Source organism: Prionailurus viverrinus, chromosome C1 (genome assembly GCF_022837055.1).
Source record: "Prionailurus viverrinus isolate Anna chromosome C1, UM_Priviv_1.0, whole genome shotgun sequence".
Classification (NCBI taxonomy): domain Eukaryota; kingdom Metazoa; phylum Chordata; class Mammalia; order Carnivora; family Felidae; genus Prionailurus; species Prionailurus viverrinus.
In genome coordinates, this window is record NC_062568.1 from 148957502 (window position 1) to 148977127 (window position 19626).

Sequence of the window (19626 nt, forward strand, 5' to 3'; positions counted from 1 at the left end):
CTTCACTATCAAGATGGAACATGACTTAATCAGTGTCCCTCCCTCTCTGAGGAATCTGAATCCTCAGTGGAGAAACATGAAGATAGGAAATACCTAAAGGGAGTTAATTCAGTGCCATGAAAGGTGCCTGGTTCAAACATCCCTGAAATGGCCTTAGCTCCCGACCTTCCCAAGGCTTGACTGACAGTCTGTTTCTGAGACCTGATAGTCTTCTAAAAAAAAACAAACAAAATGGGTTTTCAATAAACTAGGAAGTGTTTATTCTGTAGCTCTCAAAGAATCTTGGCATATATAATGGCCCCCAAAAGTGGGATGTGGTGGACCTATGAAAATGGGAGCAGGCTGTAAGGATTCCCCCATCCATGTCTGAAAGTTGAATTCATCATCTTTATTACACCATTGCAAAGCAGCCAACTGCACTCTTCCTCCTTGGATTTTGGAACCCAGTCCACATGCCTCCCCAGGCTAAATCTTTAGGGAAGTTGGTAGGCAAAAGTCAAAATACTAGAGTGTATGGCTATTTCGACAGCTTTCAGTACAATCCTAGAAATGACTTCACTTCAGCCTAGGCAGCCTATCTGATCACAGAGATGAGAACGTTCTGCCTCACCTACACTGGCCTTTTCTTCTGTGGGAATCCAAGACAACAAAGTCAGATAATCATGAAGGACAATGAATTTGAATCAATCCATCAATGACAATGCTATAAGATCCAGGATAGAAGGAAACAGCAAAAAATAAGATCAGAACCAAGAGAACTGGGGGAAGCTAGATCCCCTAAGTACCTCTTGATGTATACTCCCTTCTGGGAAAAGCACCAAGCACTGGGATGAAGTCAAAGAAAAGAAACAACTACTACTGCCTTTATCCCAGAGGCAAAAAGCAGCAAAATTAAAGGCTGAAGGACAGACAGAGTAGCAAGGCCTATTTCTCAGAGAAAAACCCCCAGGCTATGGCCCAAAGTCAAGTACCAACCCAGAGGAGATAATGCATATTGATCAGCAGATTTAAGTAGAGTTAAGCTGCCACAGTAACGTTGGAAAATAAAACCTATCATTACTCCAAAATCAATTTCTACATGTCCTAACCACAGCACCACCAGAATTTGGGATACAGAAATAATATACCCCCACTAGGAAAATCCTACCCAGTGTCCTCAAATGTGTACACGGAATTCATAGGAGCAATAGAGAGCAGGTTCAATAGTAGCTAGCACATAAGGCAGTGTGGGGGTTTATCCATCTATACATGTGTCTCCGGCATTGAAAGGGAAAAAAATCTAATCATGGAGCAATAATAGCTAAATACAATGACTTCTGTAACATCCAAGACTAATATCAACCAAGCATCCAAGTTAATGTATATCAGCAACTTTCTACAAAGATACAGGGACCACAAGATTTCAATGCAGACAATAGGTAAAAATAGAGATTAATTCTGAAAAAGAGATTATGTGCTAGAGACAAATGTAGGAAAAAATTATATTCCTTGAGTTGTACTAAGAGAAGAACTGATTTATGAAAAGTCTAAATCAAATCAAACTGCTTATATCCAATCAGTTTATAGGTTATGATCTGGGGAACTGGGTAGCAAACAAAGCCAGTTCACAAGGAGGTGGACAGAAACCTGAGTGTGCCCACCTTCCTCTGTGACAAGTGTACTCAGAAGCTTGGTTGCACACCACACAGAATCACAGTATCGATAGCATGGTCTCCTAGGATGGTCCTTCCAGGAGCAGCACTGGAATAAGGGATTCTTTCCCCCCACCCCCAATGTTTGTTTGTTTAAGTTATTTTAATTCCAGTATAGTTAACATACAGTGTTATATTAGTTTCAGGTATACAATATAGTGGTTCACTAATTCTGTACATTGCTCAGTGCAAGGCATTCTTTTCTTACATCTATGTAACCCCGCTCCCACAAGTAATATAACCTACACCGTATTTCTATTAAATGGCACAGAATCGCTTGGAAGCAGAGAAGAATTTCCACTTCCATATGGATAGTATCTGTCGCTTACTTGTTAAGGGAGGGGAAATGTAATTCCCCAGACCCACTGCATTCTCCCATCACTTTTATTTACTGCCCTGAGAAAATATCCATTAGAAACAAACTATAAGGAATATTTATGTTCTGTGAGCAAAGGGAAAAACAGAAGTTGGGTGGGGTCATGGATGAGTAAGGGCAGCCTAGAATGATTCTGCTAAAGATATTTCAACATTGATGAACACCAGAGGCCGTCATTTGGCTTATTAAAATAGTGCTGGATAGTCAGGAGAAGCTGGCACATTTTCCTGTAGATGAGATAGCCCTAGGGGTTTGAACAGTTGGAACACAGCTGCCATGGCTAAAACCAAGCAACTACAGATGTCACACCAAAGTGGAAGTAATTTCATACCATCCCATGCTGCCAAATTCAAAATGCTAATGGCGAAAAAGTATTGAAGGAAGTCTTTAAAATAGACTAGATAACTATTTTAAATACCAATTCTATGTGTAACTAAAAGTTTTTGCTGTTAAGGTCCATGAACAATAGTTATGGCTTAGAGAGCCCAGTCAAAAATTTTACTCCTCAGCAAGATGAATATATTACAATGTGCTGTTCTTGGAGTCTGGAACAGCCACAAAGTCACTCGACATCAGACTTTGTAACTCCAAAGGTCTTTCAGAAAATGTCCTTTTAGGCAATTCTTTCTCCTTGAATAGTTGTTTCCCTTATAAGTAGTGCTCTCATTCTCTATATCCTTAATGGATATACTAAATCACATGGCACCACATCTCAGTGCTCACTACCCTTAGAAAGACAAGCCAGGGAAGGGAACACTTCACACACATACACACACCCAAACTTACCAAATGCCTTCTTAGGTTCTATTAACTTCAAGGTAAAGGGTTCATCTTTTTTTAATTCCTTTAACTTCTTAGCAACATCATAGTGACGCCACCCAATGATATCTTCTCCATTTATGGATTCAATATGATCCCCCACACAGATGGTTTTAATGGAGTCAATTAGGCTACCATCTTTAATTCTCTGAAAGAAAATTAAGGATAACACTTAATACAAAATGGAACTGTATAACATTCCTTTTTATGCCCCCGAGACATTATATGTATTGACATATTCACAATGCAGCTTAATGCTCAGTTAAAGATAAAGACCAGGCAACAAAGGACAACCACCATACCTCATTCAGAACTCTGCTCCATCAGTCATCATACCTCCTCCAAGAAACTTCTCCTCAAATCCTCTGGGTTACTCCCCTAAGAATCGTTAAGGTGTTACTCTCCTGCTTCTATAGTAAGTGTTGTTACATATGCTGAGCTCTAAACTAAGCACTTTACATTTGCCATCTCATTTAATTTCAACAACCTTTAGGAGACCCTCAGACCATAGACTGAAAAATTGAAGCTTGGAAAGATCTCTTCCAAAAAATAGGAAGGGAAGGAAAACTTCCAGACTCATTCTATGAAGCCAGCATTACTTTGATTCCCAAACCAGAGACCCAGCAAAAAAAGAGAACTATAGGCCAGTATCCCTGATGAATATGGATGTAAAAATTCTCAACAAGATACTAGCAAATCGAATTCAACAGCATATAAAAAGAATTATTCACCATGATCAAGTGGGATTCATTCCTGGGATGCAGGGCTGGTTCAATATTCACAAATCAATGTGATACATCACAATAAAAGAAAAGATAAGAACCATATGGTGCTGTCAATCGATGCAGAAAAAGCATTTGACAAAATTCAGCATCCTTTCTTAATAAAAATCCTTGAGAAAGTTGGGATAGAAGGAACATACTTAAACATCATAAAAGCCATTTATGAAAAGCCCACAGCTAATATCATCCTCAATGGGGAAAAACTGAGAGCTTTCCCCGAGATCAGGAACACTACAGGGATGTCCACTCTCACCACTGTTGTTTAACATAAGGGTAGTGCTAGCATCAGCAATCAGACAACAAAAGGAAATCAAAGCCATCAAAATTGGCAAAGATGAAGTTAAGCTTTCACTTTTTGCAGATGACATGATATTGTACATGGAAAATCCGATAGACTCCACCAGAAGTCTGCTAGAACTGATACATTAATTCAGCAAAGTCACAGGATACAAAATTAACGTACAGAAACCAGTTGCATTCTTATACACTAATAATGAAGCAACCAAAAGACAAACAAACTGATCCCATTCACAATTGCACCAAGAATCATAAAATACCTAGGAATAAACCTAACTAAAGATGTAAAAGATCTGTATGCTGAAAACTATAGAAAGCTTATGAAGTGGCACAAAAACAGACACATAGACCAATGGAATAGAATAGAAACCCCAGAACTAGACCCACAAACGTATGGCCAACTCATCTTTGACAAAGCAGGAAAGAACATCCAATGGAAAAAAGACAGCCTCTTTAACAAATGGTGCTGGGAGAACTGGACAGCAACATGCAGAAGGTTGAAACTAGACCACTTTCTCACACCATTCACAAAAATAAACTCAAAATGGATAAAGGACCTAAATGTGAGACAGGAAACCATCAAAACCTTAGAGGAGAAAGCAGGAAAAGACCTCTCTGACCTCAGCCGTAGCAATCTCTTACTCGACACATCCCCAAAGGCAAGGGAATTAAAAGCAAAAGTGAATTACTGGGACCTTATGAAGATAAAAAGCTTCTGCACAGCAAAGGAAACAACCAACAAAACTAAAAGGCAACCAACAGAATGGGAAAAGATATTCGCAAATGACATATCGGACAAAGGGCTAGTATCCAAAATCTATACAGAGCTCACCAAACTCCACACCCGAAAAACAAATAACCCAGTGAAGAAATGGGCAGAAAACATGAATAGACACTTTTCTAAAGAAGACATTCGGATGGCCAACAGGCACATGAAAAGACGTTCAGCGTCGCTCCTTATCAGGGAAATACAAATCAAAACCACACTCAGGTTATCACCTCACGCCAGTCAGAGTGGCCAAAATGAACAAATCAGGAGACTATAGATGCTGGAGAGGATGTGGAGAAACGGGAACCCTCTTGCACTGTTGGTGGGAATGCAAATTGGTGCAGCCGCTCTGGAAAGCAGTGTGGAGGTTCCTCAGAAAATTAAAAATAGACCTACCCTATGACCCAGCAATAGCACTGCTAGGAATTTATCCAAGGGATACAGGAGTACTGATGCATAGGGCCACTTGTACCCCAATGTTCATAGCAGCACTCTCAACAATAGCCAAATTATGGAAACAGCCTAAATGTCCATCAACTGATGAATGGATAAAGAAATTGTGGTTTATATACACAATGGAGTACTACGTGGCAATGAGAAAAAATGAAATATGGCCTTTTGTAGCAACGTGGATGGAACTGGAGAGTGTGATACTAAGTGAAATAAGCCATACAGAGAAAGACAGATACCATATGGTTTCACTCTTATGTGGATCCTGAGAAACTTAACAGGAACCCATGGGGGAGGGGAAGGGAAAAAAAAAAAAAGAGGTTAGAGTGGGAGACAGCCAAAGCATAAGAGACTGTTAAAAACTGAGAACAAACTGAGGGTTGATGGGGGGTGGGAGGGAGGAGAGGGTGGGTGATGGGTATTGAGGAGGGCACCTTTTGGGATGAGCACTGGGTGTTGTATGGAAACCAATTTGTCAATAAATTTCATATATTAAAAAAAAAAAGAAAGCTTATGAAGGAAATTGAAAAAGATACAAAGAAATGGAAAAATTCTGTGCTCATAGATTGAAAGAATATTGTTAAAATATCAATACTACCCAAAGCCATCTACACATTCAATGTAATCCCAATCAAAATTGCACCAGCAATCTTCCCGAAGCTAGAACAAGCAATCCTAAAATTTGTATGGAACCACAAAAGACCCTAAATAGCCAAAGTAATATTGAAGAAGAAGACCAAAGCGGGAGGCATCACAATCCCAGACTTTAGCCTCTACAACAAAGCTGTGATCATCAACACAGCTTGGTATTGGCACAAGAACAGACACATAGACCAATGGAATAGGGACTCCAGAATTGGACCCACAAAAGTATGGCTAACTAATCTTTGACAAAGAAAGAATATCCAATGGAAAAAAGACAGTCTCTTTAACAAATGGTGCTGGGAGAACTGGACAGCAACATGCAGAAGAATGAAACTAGACCACTTTCTTATACCATTCACAAAAATAAACTCAAAATGGATGAAGGACCTGAATGTGAGACACGAAACCATCAAAACTCTAGAGGAGAAGGCAGGAAAAAACCTCTCTAACCTCAGCCGCAGCAATTTCTTACTTGACACATCTCCAAACGCAAGGGAATTAAAAGCAAAAATGAATTATTGGGACCTCATGAAGCTTTTTATCTTTGCGCTGCAAAGGAAACAATCAACAAAAGTAAAAGGCAACCAACGGAATGGGAAAAGATATTTGCAAATGACATATCGGACAAAGGGCTAGTATCCAAAATCTATAAAGAACTCACCAAACTCCACACCCGAAAAACAAATAATCCAGTGAAGAAATGGGCAGAAAACATGAATAGACACTTCTCTAAAGAAGACATCCAGATGGCCAATAGGCACATGGAAAGATGCTCATGTCACTCCTCATCAGGGAAATACAAATCAAAACCACACTCAGATATCACCTCACGCCAGTCAGACTGGTCAAAATGAACAAATCAGGAGACTCTAGATGCTGGAGAGGATGTGGAGAAACGGGAACCCTCTTGCACTGTTGGTGGGAATACAAACTGGTACAGCCACCCCGGAAAACAGTGTGGAGGTTCCTCAAAAAATTAAAAATAGATCTACCCTAGGACCCAGTAATAGCCCTGTTAGGAAGTTACCCAAGGGATACAGGAGTGCTGATGCATAGGGGCACTTGTACCCCAATGTTTATAGCAGCACTTTCAACAATAGCCAAATTACGGAAAGAGCCTAAATGTCCATCCACTGATGAATGGATAAAGAAGATGTGGTTTATACATACAATGGGATACTACTTGGCAAGGAGAAAGAATTAAATATGGCCCTCTGTAGCAATGTGGATGGAACTGGGGACTGTTATGCTAAGTGAAATAAGTCATACAGAGAAAGACAGATACCATATGTTTTCACTCTTATGTGGACCCTGAGAAACTTGACAGAAGACCATGGGGGAGGGGAAGGGGGAGGGGAAAAAAAGTCAGGGAGGGAGGCAAACCATAAGAGACTCAAAGACTGAAAATAAACTGAGGGTTGATGGGGGGTGGGAGGGAGGGTTGATGGGGGGTGGGAGGGAGGGTTGATGGGGGGATGGGCATTGAGGAGGGCACCTGTTGGGATAAGCACTGGGTGTTGTATGGAAACCAATCTGGCAATAAATTTCATATTAAAAAAAAAAAAGCATATGCATTCCCTACTCTTACCAAGTGGAGTAATAACTTCTTCTGAATCCGCAGTATGATCACCGCATCTAAGAGTTAATAGCAAAACTCATGTACCCCAGCATCTCTATAATTGTCATTAGAAAAAAGAAAATTGTAAAAGGGTAACCTGGGAAGGTTGGGCATTTTTAAGTTTTATTACTATATACCAAAATTCACAATAGGCTTCTATTTCACCCCCAAATTTTAAGAACAATGCTATGTTCATTATAATAGTAACTATTAAGATGCTTTATGCTAGTGAAATAATACCAATTCAGAGCTCATTATCATTACGAATAGTCAATTATAAAAGAAATGAGAAATTTATAATCTGACACTGTTTTATTAGGGGTCCATATTAACATTACAAGTTAATAGAATTAAGAGTAACCACAGCAACCACTAAGTACAACTGGAATTTCTAAAAGGTCACAGAGAAACAAACAAGATTTTTAAGAAGACTAGAGTCTAAAGAAACAAAAAAAAACTATTAAATATCCTGTTATCTACCCATTCTTAAGCCATTAGAGTGTGAAAATCTATACATAAATATTGCCTCAAATTTTACTCTCATCTCTTCATACCTTCTGAACCTTTTTTTTTTTTGAACAACAACACACAAATTTCAGTGTCCTATCACATGTTTTTAAGACTTGTCACAGTTTTATTAATAAGTAGTATATAAAATTAATTAAATGAAAAACTTTACAGACATGTATAAACCTTACTAATAAATTAAAGGTCAGAGGAACAAAAATCTACACTGTCTTGGGCCTAGAAGTAGTCACAGAAGTCACTAGAAGAGTGTCTAGACAGAAGGAGGAAAGGCAGTTACCAGAAGTCCAAGTAGCAAGGTGAGAATCCAGGTGGGCAAAAAAACATCAAAGCACAGGTAAATAAACAGAAGTAGCAGATAAGGATCTGGGTTGAAGAGACAGGAAAATCAGTGTAAGAAACCTGAACACCATAAGGTGAATCAGATACAGAAGTGGAAGACACAGATTATAGACGTTGTAGGTTACCTAAGCTTTAGCCTCTTAAGTTCATAAAATAAAGAATGAGGTAGTAATTGAGACAAGTTTCTGGAATATATGCTTTGATAATCATATTATAACATGACAGAGATTAATAATCTTGCTAAAAATGCTACTCGAACACAAAGGATGGAAAAAAGATATTAATGCTATGCTTATATTTAGTGAGTCACTTAATATCCTCTGTAACACTTAAAACTTTGTCTAATCTGGTTTTATCTCATCTTGATACTGCAAAAAAGCAGAGAAGACAAACTTTTAAAAGATAGGATTTACAGCATTATTAAACTCAAAGGATCCTAGCCACCTCAGAGAATTATTATTCTCCGTTATTTCATCGCATATACTTATAAAACCTGCTAATCACAGACACCGGAACTCTAGGGGCAGCATCCCACCCTCCTCAAAATCTTAGGTATCACATTCAAGGTTGTTTGAGCTGCACACCCTGCTGCCATGGTCAGCAAGTTTGAGATCTGTGCTGCTGATCCTAACACTGTCCTCAGACTATGCTCATGATAACGTAACGTTCTTAATTATAAACAGTTATTTCACTTAGTCCTCACAACAAGCCTCATTCCATTAACAAATGAGGATACCAAGGTACAATGAATACTGATGAAAAGAACACAACAAAAAGAACTGGGCTTCAAACAGACGTTGCACCCACAGACTGCATGACCCTAAATTATGACAAAGCCTAGAATATTTAGCATCTGTCCCTCTGTATAAGTGTTTGCTAACCAGTCCTAAACCATTCTGGGAATTTCTAGTTTTAAGTATACTCTGAATTTTCTGATAAGGTTATTTATATGCTCTGGTTCTGGAAAATCTAGGCTTGGATGCTAAAATCACAAATGTTTAAGTCTGTTGTCTTTTACGCAAGAAGTTTTACCTGTGAAAACCACACCATACTTTAATTCAAACTTAAGAAATCACATAAATGTTTTAGATTCGACATAGATTCTACAGTATAGGTCTTTCTCTGACATTTCACTTAGCATAATGCCCTTGAGGTCCATCTATACCGCCAAAACTGAGAAGATTTAATTCTTTTATACAGCTAATACTAATGCTCCATTGTGTGTATATACACATACATCTTTATCCATTTATCAACTGATGGACACTTAGGTTGCTTCTGTATCTTGACTACTGTAAAGCTGCAATGAATACCATACATAAAGGCATGGTGTATTTTTCTTTCCAAATTAGTGTTTTCATTTTCTTCAAATACCCAGAAGTGGAACTGCTGAATTGTATGGTAGTTTTTTAATTTTTTAAAGAAAACTCCATATTGTTTTCTATAGTGGCTGCATGTTACATTCCTATCAACAGTATACAATGGTTCCCTTAACGTCCCATCCTCAGCAACATTTGTTATTTTTAGTCTTTTTGGTAATAGCCATTCTAACAGGTGGAGGTGGTAGCTCATTGTGGTTTTGACTTGCATTTCCCTGATGATTAATAACCTAGAACATCTTTTCATGGGGGCACCTGGGTGGCTCAGTCGGTTAAGCGTCCAACTCTTGGTTTCAGTTCATGATCTTGCAGTTCGTGGGTTCAAGCACCCCTCCAGGCTCCACGCCGGGAGTGCAGAGTTGGCTTGGGATTCTCCCTCCCCTACCTGTCTGTCCCTCCCCCACTCATGCGTGCAGTCTCCCAAAACAAACTTAAAAAAAAAATGTTTTCATGTATCTGGTAGTCATCTAGGTCTTCTTTGGAAAAATGTCTATTCAGCTTTCTTGCCCTTTTATTAGACTTTTTTTAGTTTGATATAGTCCAACTTGTTTACTTTTGCTTTTGTTTTCAGATTCAAAAATCATCACCAAAAACCTATGTCAAAGAGCTTAATCCCCACGTTTTCTTGTGCCAGTTCTGTGGTTTCATGTTTTAATTCAAGTCTTTAGCCCATCCTGGATTAATTTTTGTGTATGATGTGAGATAATGATCCAATTTCATTCTTTTGCAGATGGCTATCCAATTTTCCCAGCACCATTTATTGAAGAGAATCCCTTCTCCACTGTAGATTCTTGGCTCCTTTATTATAAATGGACTATATACGCAGAAGTTTATTTCTGGGCTCTATATTCTGCCATAGTGATCAGTGTTTCTATGCCAATACCACACTTTTTAAATTACCAGAGCTTTGTAATATAGTTTGAAATAAGGGAGTGTGATGCCTCCAGCTTTGTTCTTTCTCAACCTTGCTTCAGCTAGTCCAGGTCTTCTTCAGTTCATATGAATTTTAGGACTATTGTATTTCTGTGAAAAGTGCCGTTGGAATTTTGACAGGGATCACACTGACTCTGTAATATTGCTTTGGTTAGCATTTAACAACATTAATTCTTCCAATGCAAGAACATGAAATAGCTTTCCATTTGTATCTTTCTTACATCCTATAGTTTTCAATTATTGGTCTTTCCCCTTGGTTAAATTTACTCATAGATATTTTATTCTTTTTGATACAATTATAAATGGAATGGATTCTTCTGATAGATTATTCACATATAAAAGTGCAAGATTTTTGTGTATTAATTTTGTATCCTGCAACTTTACTGTAGTACTTCTAACAGTTTTCTGGATAAAGTCTTTAAGGTTTTCTATATCACCTTCAAGCAGTGACCATTTACTTTTTCCTCTCCAATTTGGATGCCTTTTATTTCTTTTACTGGCCTAACTGCTCTGGCTAGAACTTCCAATATTGTGTTGAATAGAAGTGGCAAGAGAGAGCATGCTTGCCTTGTTCCTGATCTTTGTGGAGAAAAACTGAAAGCTTTTCCTTTAAGGATGATGTTAGCTGTGAGTTTGTCCTACAGGACCTTTATGATGTTGAGGTATGTTCCCTCTATACCACTTTGTTGAGTTTTTTGTTTTGTTTTTTTTTTACCATTTGAATTCTTTCAAATGTTTTTTTCTTCAACCATTGAGATAAAAAATGTTTATATCCTTTTGTTAATGTGGTATATCACACTGATTTATGGGTGTTTAATCACCCCTGAAATAAATCCCACTTGACCATGATGTATGATCCCTTTAACATATTGTTGAATTTGATTTGCTAATATTAAGGATTTTTGCATTTATGTTATTAGGAATACTGGCCTTTTTCTTGGGGCATTCTTGTCTGGTTTTTCTATCAGGGTAATTCTGGCTTCATAAAAGAAGTTTGGAGGAGTTCACTCTAATTTTTGGAAGAGTTTAAAAAGGACTGGGATTAATTCTTCTCTTTGAAGGCTTGGTAGAACCCACCAGTGGAGCCATCTGGTCCTGGGCTTTTGTTGGGAAGTTTTTGATGACTAGCAAGGAGACTGAATCCATCTGTTCAGATTTCTTTATTTCATCAGTCTTGGTAGGTTGTAGGTTTCTAGGAATTTACTCATTTCTTACGTTGTCCAATTTGTTAGACAGGATAGTTCATAGCAGTCTCTTACTACCCTCTACATTTCTATGGCTCCACTGTAACATCTCTCATTTGATTTTGAGTCCTTTTTTGTGAGTCTAGCTAGAGGTCTGTCAATTATTTTTCAAAGAGCCAGCTCTTTCTTTGTTTCATTGATTTATTGTCTTTTTAGTCTCTATTTCTGCTCTAATATTTGTTATTTCCTTCCATCTACCAACTTGGGGTTTCATTTAATTCTTTTTCTAGTTCCTTGAAGTGTAAAGTTAGGCTGAGAATGGTTTCTCAAGGCAGGCATTCACCTCCGTGAACTTCCTTCTTAGTCCGTGTAAATGCAGAGCTACATGGTACTATTAAATACAGTTCTCTGTTCATCTAATTATGTGATGATTTGTTAGTACTCCTAATTGATAACTTAATAGCAGTATCAGATTTTTATAGATCATTCCTTTACACCTGCACAATCCTGTGAAATAGGTGTTAATATTCCCTTTTGAGAGAAGGATCAGAGAAGCTTAATGACTTATCAAAGATCATTTGTCCAAGTAAATAAGTGGTTGGACTAAGACTGAAAGCAGGCATGTGTACTTCTGAAGTCCATGCTCCTATATATCACCACTCCCTAATCATGGAATCCTTCTTCCTTACCTTTGTCAATCTATACCCACACTGTCCTACTCTAACCTACTTGGACTTCTAGCCACTACTGAAAGGATATCAAGTACTCACTTTAGCATATATACTAAAATTGGAACCATATAGAAAAGATTAACACAGTCCCTGCACAAGAATGACATACAAACTCTTGGAATGTTTCATTTTTTTCTCCTGCTTATCTTAGCAAAAATAAACATTGAAAGGGTGAGCCAGAAATTAATTAAAATGATTACTTATAAGGAGTGGGAGAAACGAGTAATGGGATAGAGGGCCAGGATAAAGTGACAGATCTCTGAACGTCTTTTAATATAGACTTTTGAATCATTTTAATATTTTATTTTTTCAGAAAAAATTAGAACATGATGCAGAGAAAACTCAGTTCAAAGAGAAGTGGATTCAATAGTATTTCAAATGAATAACCATCACCTAATGGGGAAAGGGACAGGAAAGAACCCATTCCAAGTAACCTGAATAGAATACTTTGTGTATGTTCATGTGTGTACATGCATACCAATCTTGAACTCTTAATAGGTTCTTCATAATATGGATATAGCAATCCTGAAACTATTTTGCATATATTGTAGGACTAAGCAAATGAGTAAATATTTTATTTTAAAAAGTATTTTAATAGGGGCACCCAGGCAACTCAGTCAGTTCAACATCAACTCTTGGTTTCATATCACTATCTTCTGGTTTGTGGGTTTGCACCCCACATTAGGCTCTACACTGGCAGTGCAGAGCCTGCTTGGGATTCTCTCTCTCTCCCCCTCTCTGCCCCTTCCCCACTCATGCTCTCTCTCATAATCAACTTTTTAAAATATATATATATATATATATATATATATATATAAATAATTTTTTTTTTTAATGGGGAAGGCAAGGGGAAAAAAAAAACCTATGGGGCAGGATTAAAATTTGAGGCATAATTTTGAGTCCATTTACTTCTAAAATAGGTTTTCTAACCCCATCACTGAAAAGACCCAGAAACAAGGACACTCCAGTGACAATGAAGGAGTCTAACTAGCATCCAGATCTTGATTTTGAAATATCAATCCTCACCAAAAGCAAAACCAGAGCCCCATGAAAAAATGGTTGATTCCAGGCTTGGGAAAAGATAAAAGATGAACCTAGAACATCTTGTTGTGCCAGAGAAGAAGAACTGCTTAATAAATGATCAGAGACATGTCAAAGGATACACAAGCCAGCTGAAAGATTCCGGCAGACCAAATCTCAGAAAATCTGAGCATAAGCAACAGTTGTAGACTATAACCCATTAAGTGAGAAATCATGTATCCATGCTGATAAAAACAAAAAACAAAAAAACAAAAACCATGCCACTTTTTTTCAACAGGATGTTTTAAATATATAAGAAATGATGGAATTTTTTAAAATTCACCATTTTGAAACCATCATAATAAAAATCAATTCAGGCAAAAATCAATCAACAGATGTTCAATCTGTAAGGTGCAAGTAGGAAAATGATATTTTTAAAATAAAGTTTCTCCCCACAAATATTAATTACAAAGGAAAATATAACATTGCAATGAAGACTGGCAGACACTATACCTTAGGTAAGTGACAAAGGTCATAAGCAAGCTAACATAATGCACCTTCCCATGTGGTACACCAAGAGGGACACATCATTGATCTAATTTTCCTACCAAAAATACATAATCCGTTTCTCACACTGTCCCTCAATTCAGGCTTCTTTGAGGTTTCTCATTCTATGAAAGGCTGAGGGATTATTCTAAAGACCATTAAAAAGACAACTAAATAAAATTCATGACCCTGGATTACACCTATAAAGGAAAAGCAAAATGCTACAGAGGATATGAGGCAACTGACAGAAATGCAATATAGGCATTAAAAATTATTTTATCAATATTAGATTTTCTGAATTTCACAATTGCACTGTCTAGCTATACAGAAAAAAAAAAAAAACCCTGTGCTTAATAACTACGTTCTGAAATACTAGAGGCTAAATGGGAATATATGCATTCTACTTTTTCAAATGGTTCTGAAAATTATATTTGTACATATGTATACATATACACATACACGTGTGTATTAGACCAAAAAAGCAAACGTGACAAGTGGTAAGAATTGGAGAAATGGGTAAAGGGTATTATGGAAGTCTTCTGTATTATTACAATCTTACAGTAAATTTGAAATTACCCCCACCCCAGTTTGTAAGAAGTCCTATTAATCGTATTCATTTCTCTTTTAAGTTGAATTCTACGTCAGCAGTTTGCCATATGCTCCACTTTCTCTTGCCATCATGTTCTGCCTCCCCAGGGCTAGTGACTCGTACTGACGCAGGCACATGTTCAAGGAGACATTCAAGAAAAAAAGAACACAAACTCTGAACAGAGGTTAAGATCTAAAAAATCCACGTATGTTTGCAAAACTTCTAAGCCCTTCCTGCTGACATTAGAAAGGCATTGCTGCATGTGCCTCATGTCCTGAGCTTCCCCCAGATAATCCCACATGACTTTCCCAACTCACGATTTTCCATTTGATCACCCACTCAACCTTCAACACAGTCCTATCTTTTAGCAGAGCTAAAAATAGCCATTCTATCAAGTGGGGAGTTAAATAAAGTACTATTTACAGTTAAGGAGGTTGCTTTCCTAAGACTTGTTTTAAATGACAGTGCATCAGCAAAGAAAAGATTTGGACAAAATAAAAACCTGAAACATACTCTGTTGCATGAAGTTTATAACTAATTCTTAGTGAAGTGGATGGGAATGCCAGCTCTGGAGTCAGAGCTCTTAAATTCAAATACTGAATTTTTCTGCTATATAACTTTAAAGCAAGCTACTTAACCTCCCTTATCCTGTTTCTACATCTGTAAAATAGAGGTTGGTAATAGTACCTACCCACAGGTCAATCTCCCAGACACCATGTTCAACAGAAGAATCCAGAAACGACAGAGTACATAATATAGGATTCTACTTACAGAAGGTTCAAGAACGAGCAAAACTGTAGTGATAGAGGTCAGAGTAGTGGCTACCTTCGTGGGAGAAGCATACTGCCTGGGAAACAGTACAAGGGAGACTTCTGGGTGGTGGAAATGAAGTTTCCCTTGATCTGGGTGATGATTAACAGGTGCGAGTACAATAAGCTGAACATTAAAAATCTGTTATACCCTGGGGTGCTTGGGTGGCTCAGTCTGTTAAGTGTCTGACTCTTGAGTTTGGCTCAGGTCATGATCTCACGGTTCATCAATTCGAGCCCCATGTTGGGTTCCCCACTGGCCGTGCAGAGCCTGCTTGGGATGTTCTCACTCCCTCTCTCTCTCTGCCCCTCCCCTGCTCACGTGGGTGTACGTTCTCCCTCTCTCAAAATAAGTATTTTTTTAAAAATTTGTTATACCTCAACAAGAGGAAACATAGTACCAATGGAATGGTTGAGACTTAAATGAGAAAATGTATGTCAAGTGCCTAGTACATAAGCATTCAATAAAAGTCTGTTATACAATTGCTTAATAGAACTGTTTAAGAGATAAGTCTACTTTTCTTTTCCCTACACCTCAGTTCTTAGTTTTTCATACTATTTCAAACTTCCTTCTCTTGCTTTACAGCTCTATATTGCTCTATTAGTATTTAAATTCTCTAGTTAAAAATTCTTCTAACTTTTCTAAAGCTTATTTATTTTGGGGTGGCACAAGTGGGGGGGGACGAGGGAGGAAGGGGTGGAGAGAGAGAGAGAGAGAGAGAGAATCCCAAGGAGGCTACACACTGTCAGTGCGCAGTCCAACACAGGGCTCAAACTCACAAACCATGAAATCATGACCTGAGCCAAAAATCAAGAGACAGACACTTAACCAACTGAGCCACCCAGGCACCCCTGAAGACTATTTAAGATGTAAGAAGGTGTCAAAAATATGTTGGAGCGCCTAGCTGGCTCAGTCAGCAGAGCATGAAACACAGTCTCTGGGTCGTGAGTTTGAGCCCCACATTGGGCATAGAGATTACTTAAAATTATATAGGTGTATGTATATATACATACACACACATACATACATACATATATATGGACACCTAGGTGGCTCACTAGGTTGAACATCCAACACTTGATCTCAGCTCAGGTCTTTGGTCTTGAGTTCAAGCCAAACAGTGATGGGCTCCACACTGGGCATGGAGCCTACTTAAAAAAATTGAGGGGTACCTGGATGGCTCAGTCTGTTGAACATCTTACTCTTGTTTCAGCTTAGGTCATGATATCACAGTTCATGGAATCAAGGCCCACATCAGGCTCTGTACTACAGAGTGGAGCCTGCTTGGGACTCTCCTTCTCCCTGTCCCACCCCACTTGCATGAGCTCTCTCAAATTTTATATATATAATTTTTTTTTAAATATAGCAAAAATGAACTATTGGGACCTCATCAAAATAAAAAGCTTCTGCACAGTGAAGGAAACAATCAGCAAAACTAAAAGGCAACTGACAGAATGGGGGAAGATATTTGCAAACGACATATCAGATAAAGGGTTAGTATCCAAAAATCTATAAAGAACTTCTCAAACTCAACACCCAAAAAGCAAATAATCCAGTGAAGAAATGGGCAAAAGACAGAAACAGACACTTCTCCAAAGAGGACATCCAAATGGCCGACACATGAAAAAAAGTTCAACATCACTCATCAGGGAAATACAAATCAAAACCACAATGAGAGACCACCTCACACCTGTCAGAATGGCTAACATTAACAACTCAGGCAACAACAAATGTTGGCAAGGATGCAGAGAAAGAGGATCTCTTTTACACTGCTGATGGGAATGCAGGCTGGTGCAGCCACTCTGGAAAACAGTATGGAGGTTCCTCAAAAAACTAAAAATAGAACTACCCTACAACCCAGCAATGGCACTACTAGGCATTTATCCAAGGGATACAGGTATACAGTTTCGAAGGGACACACGCACCCCAATGTTTGTAGCAGCACTATCAACAATAGCCAAAGTATGGAAAAAGCCCAAATGTCCATCAATGGATGAATGGATAAAGAAAATATGGTGTATATATATATACAATGGCAATCAAAAAGAATGAAATCTTGCTACTTGCAACTATGTGGATGGAACTAGAGGATATTATGCTAAGCGAAGTCAGTCAGAGAAAGACAAAAATCATGACTTCATTCACAGGAGGACTTTAAGACAGAACAGATCAACACAAGGGAAGGGAAGCAAAAAAGCATATAGAAACAGGGAGGGGGACAAAACATAAGAGACTCAAATATGGAGAACAAACAGAGGGTTGCTGGAAGGGTTGTGGGAGGGGGGATAGGCTAAATGGGTAAGGGGCATTAAGAAATCTTCTCCTGAAGTCATTGTCGCACTATATGCTAATTTGGATGTAAATTTAAAAAATGAAATTAGAAAAAAATAAAATACATTTGGAAATAACCCCCTTCCATTTTGTTTAAATGAAACCTTACCAACCCATCCCTGCTGAGCCAGTTCTGACTGTTAAGATCATTTCTTTGACCTGGTAGATTTTCTTAAATATTACCCTCCATTAAGTCACATAGTTATTTTTTTTTTAAGACTTACCTTTATAAAAGCATAGCCAGTACCATTATCTGTAATGGTGAGACCAAGTGAATCCTCAGATTTATGTATATTTACTTCCTTTTTGATCCCTTTCACATGGGCAAATATGAAATCTTCAAGACCTATCTGTGATCCTAAGAGTCTTTCCATATCAACTTTAGGTGTGTTTAACGTGCAGTATAAGATCTGTAAGAAAGAAAGAAATAGTTCAGTTTCCATCAGGAAAACATTCTGGTTATTAGGGTATTTGAGTGAAATAGTCGATTTATGACAGAAGTTACATCATTAACATTGGGTAATATATATGGAATATTTCCTATAGGCAAGGCTCTATATTAACCAATTTACGGTCATTATCTCATTAAATCCTCACAATGACTTTACAAATACTTATCCCCTCCAAATTACAGATGAGGAATTTGAGGTTTAGTGAAAGAAAGTAATTGGCCTAAGGTCACAAAGCCAATATTTGTCAAGAGCAAGATTCTGAGTTTACATCTCACCAACTTCCAAGTGATTGAAAAGATCTCCACTACTTGCCATTTACAATGCTAAAATCAAAAGTTGTCTTCTCAAAGGCAAGGCCATGACATGTATGCCACAATGAAATTATAGGCAAGTCTATTTTTGAAAACTGCTAAGTTTTTTAAATGAGGAAATTTATCTTGCATTAGAATGCTTGAGAAAATTAATGAATGAGATGCAAAAATAAAGAGGTCTAAAACATATCTTACAGACTCACTAATCCAATCCCTTAATTTTCTTGGGTATGTAAAACAAAAACATTTCAGTATAGCAGTTTTATTCCAAAATAGTTAAGGTTTTTTTTATTTTTATTATCAATTTTGCCACCGATGTTGCCAACACTTCCTCAGACCCTGAGGCTTGCTTCAGTCCTCACTTTCTACCCTCTCCCTGGATCCCCAGGTTTCATACCATTCTTGACTCCCACCGGAAGGTAAGCCTTCTCACATCCATAAGCCTCATGAAGTTCAGGAATGGCACAACTACTACTTATTAAATGGATCTTTAAGGCACATCAGAATGTGTCTGAACTGGAAGCACTCTCTGTTCTACAACTAAAAGATCCAGCATGGTCAGCAAGATTCTGACCAATTTCAGATGTATATGAAAGGAGCTACTGAGGAGGACAAGAGGCAACTGGATATAAAAGAAAAAAGGCTTACAAAGAAACATGTGCTGTCCTGCCCTTTCCCCTTTTCCTCTGTGGGGAGCTGTGCTAACTGGTGGACCTTTGATTTAACCCTTTGTGTTCCTGGGCAGGGCAGAATATATTTAGTTCTGTAATTAGTAAGTTTTTGTGAAATACTCTAGTATAAGAACTGTATTATTCACAGGGAAAAAGAAAGTCCTTTAAGAAAGGTTCCTATTCTTTATTCTGTGAAATCAATGGTATAATTAGTCCACTGACAAAAATCAGTAATAGTGTGGGTAGAGGGACAAGGTAACATGCACAGTGAACAGTTTTCCTGATTTTCTTTCTCAAAACGATGGGAAGTAAAGAAACAGTTTTGTTATTACTAGTTTTAACAGTGAATCTGCTA

At 37.9% G+C, this 19626-nt stretch overlaps 1 protein-coding gene and 1 non-coding gene across 3 annotated transcripts in view; one reads left to right on the top strand and one right to left on the bottom strand.

Moving 5' to 3' along the window:
- Positions 1-19626, bottom strand: part of GIPC2 (GIPC PDZ domain containing family member 2) — an 82902-nt gene that overhangs the window by 37881 nt on the left and 25395 nt on the right. For both annotated transcript variants that reach the window (XM_047873560.1, XM_047873561.1), the window contains exons 2-3: positions 18062-18247; positions 2854-3034 (exon numbers count right to left, since the gene is read on the bottom strand). In XM_047873560.1, coding sequence (XP_047729516.1) covers positions 2854-3034; positions 18062-18247 — 367 coding nt within the window. The remainder of the gene's footprint in view (positions 1-2853; positions 3035-18061; positions 18248-19626) is intronic.
- On the top strand, positions 12573-12676 carry LOC125174181 (U6 spliceosomal RNA). The gene has a single exon (XR_007155309.1). It is a non-coding gene; the product is annotated as a U6 spliceosomal RNA (small nuclear RNA).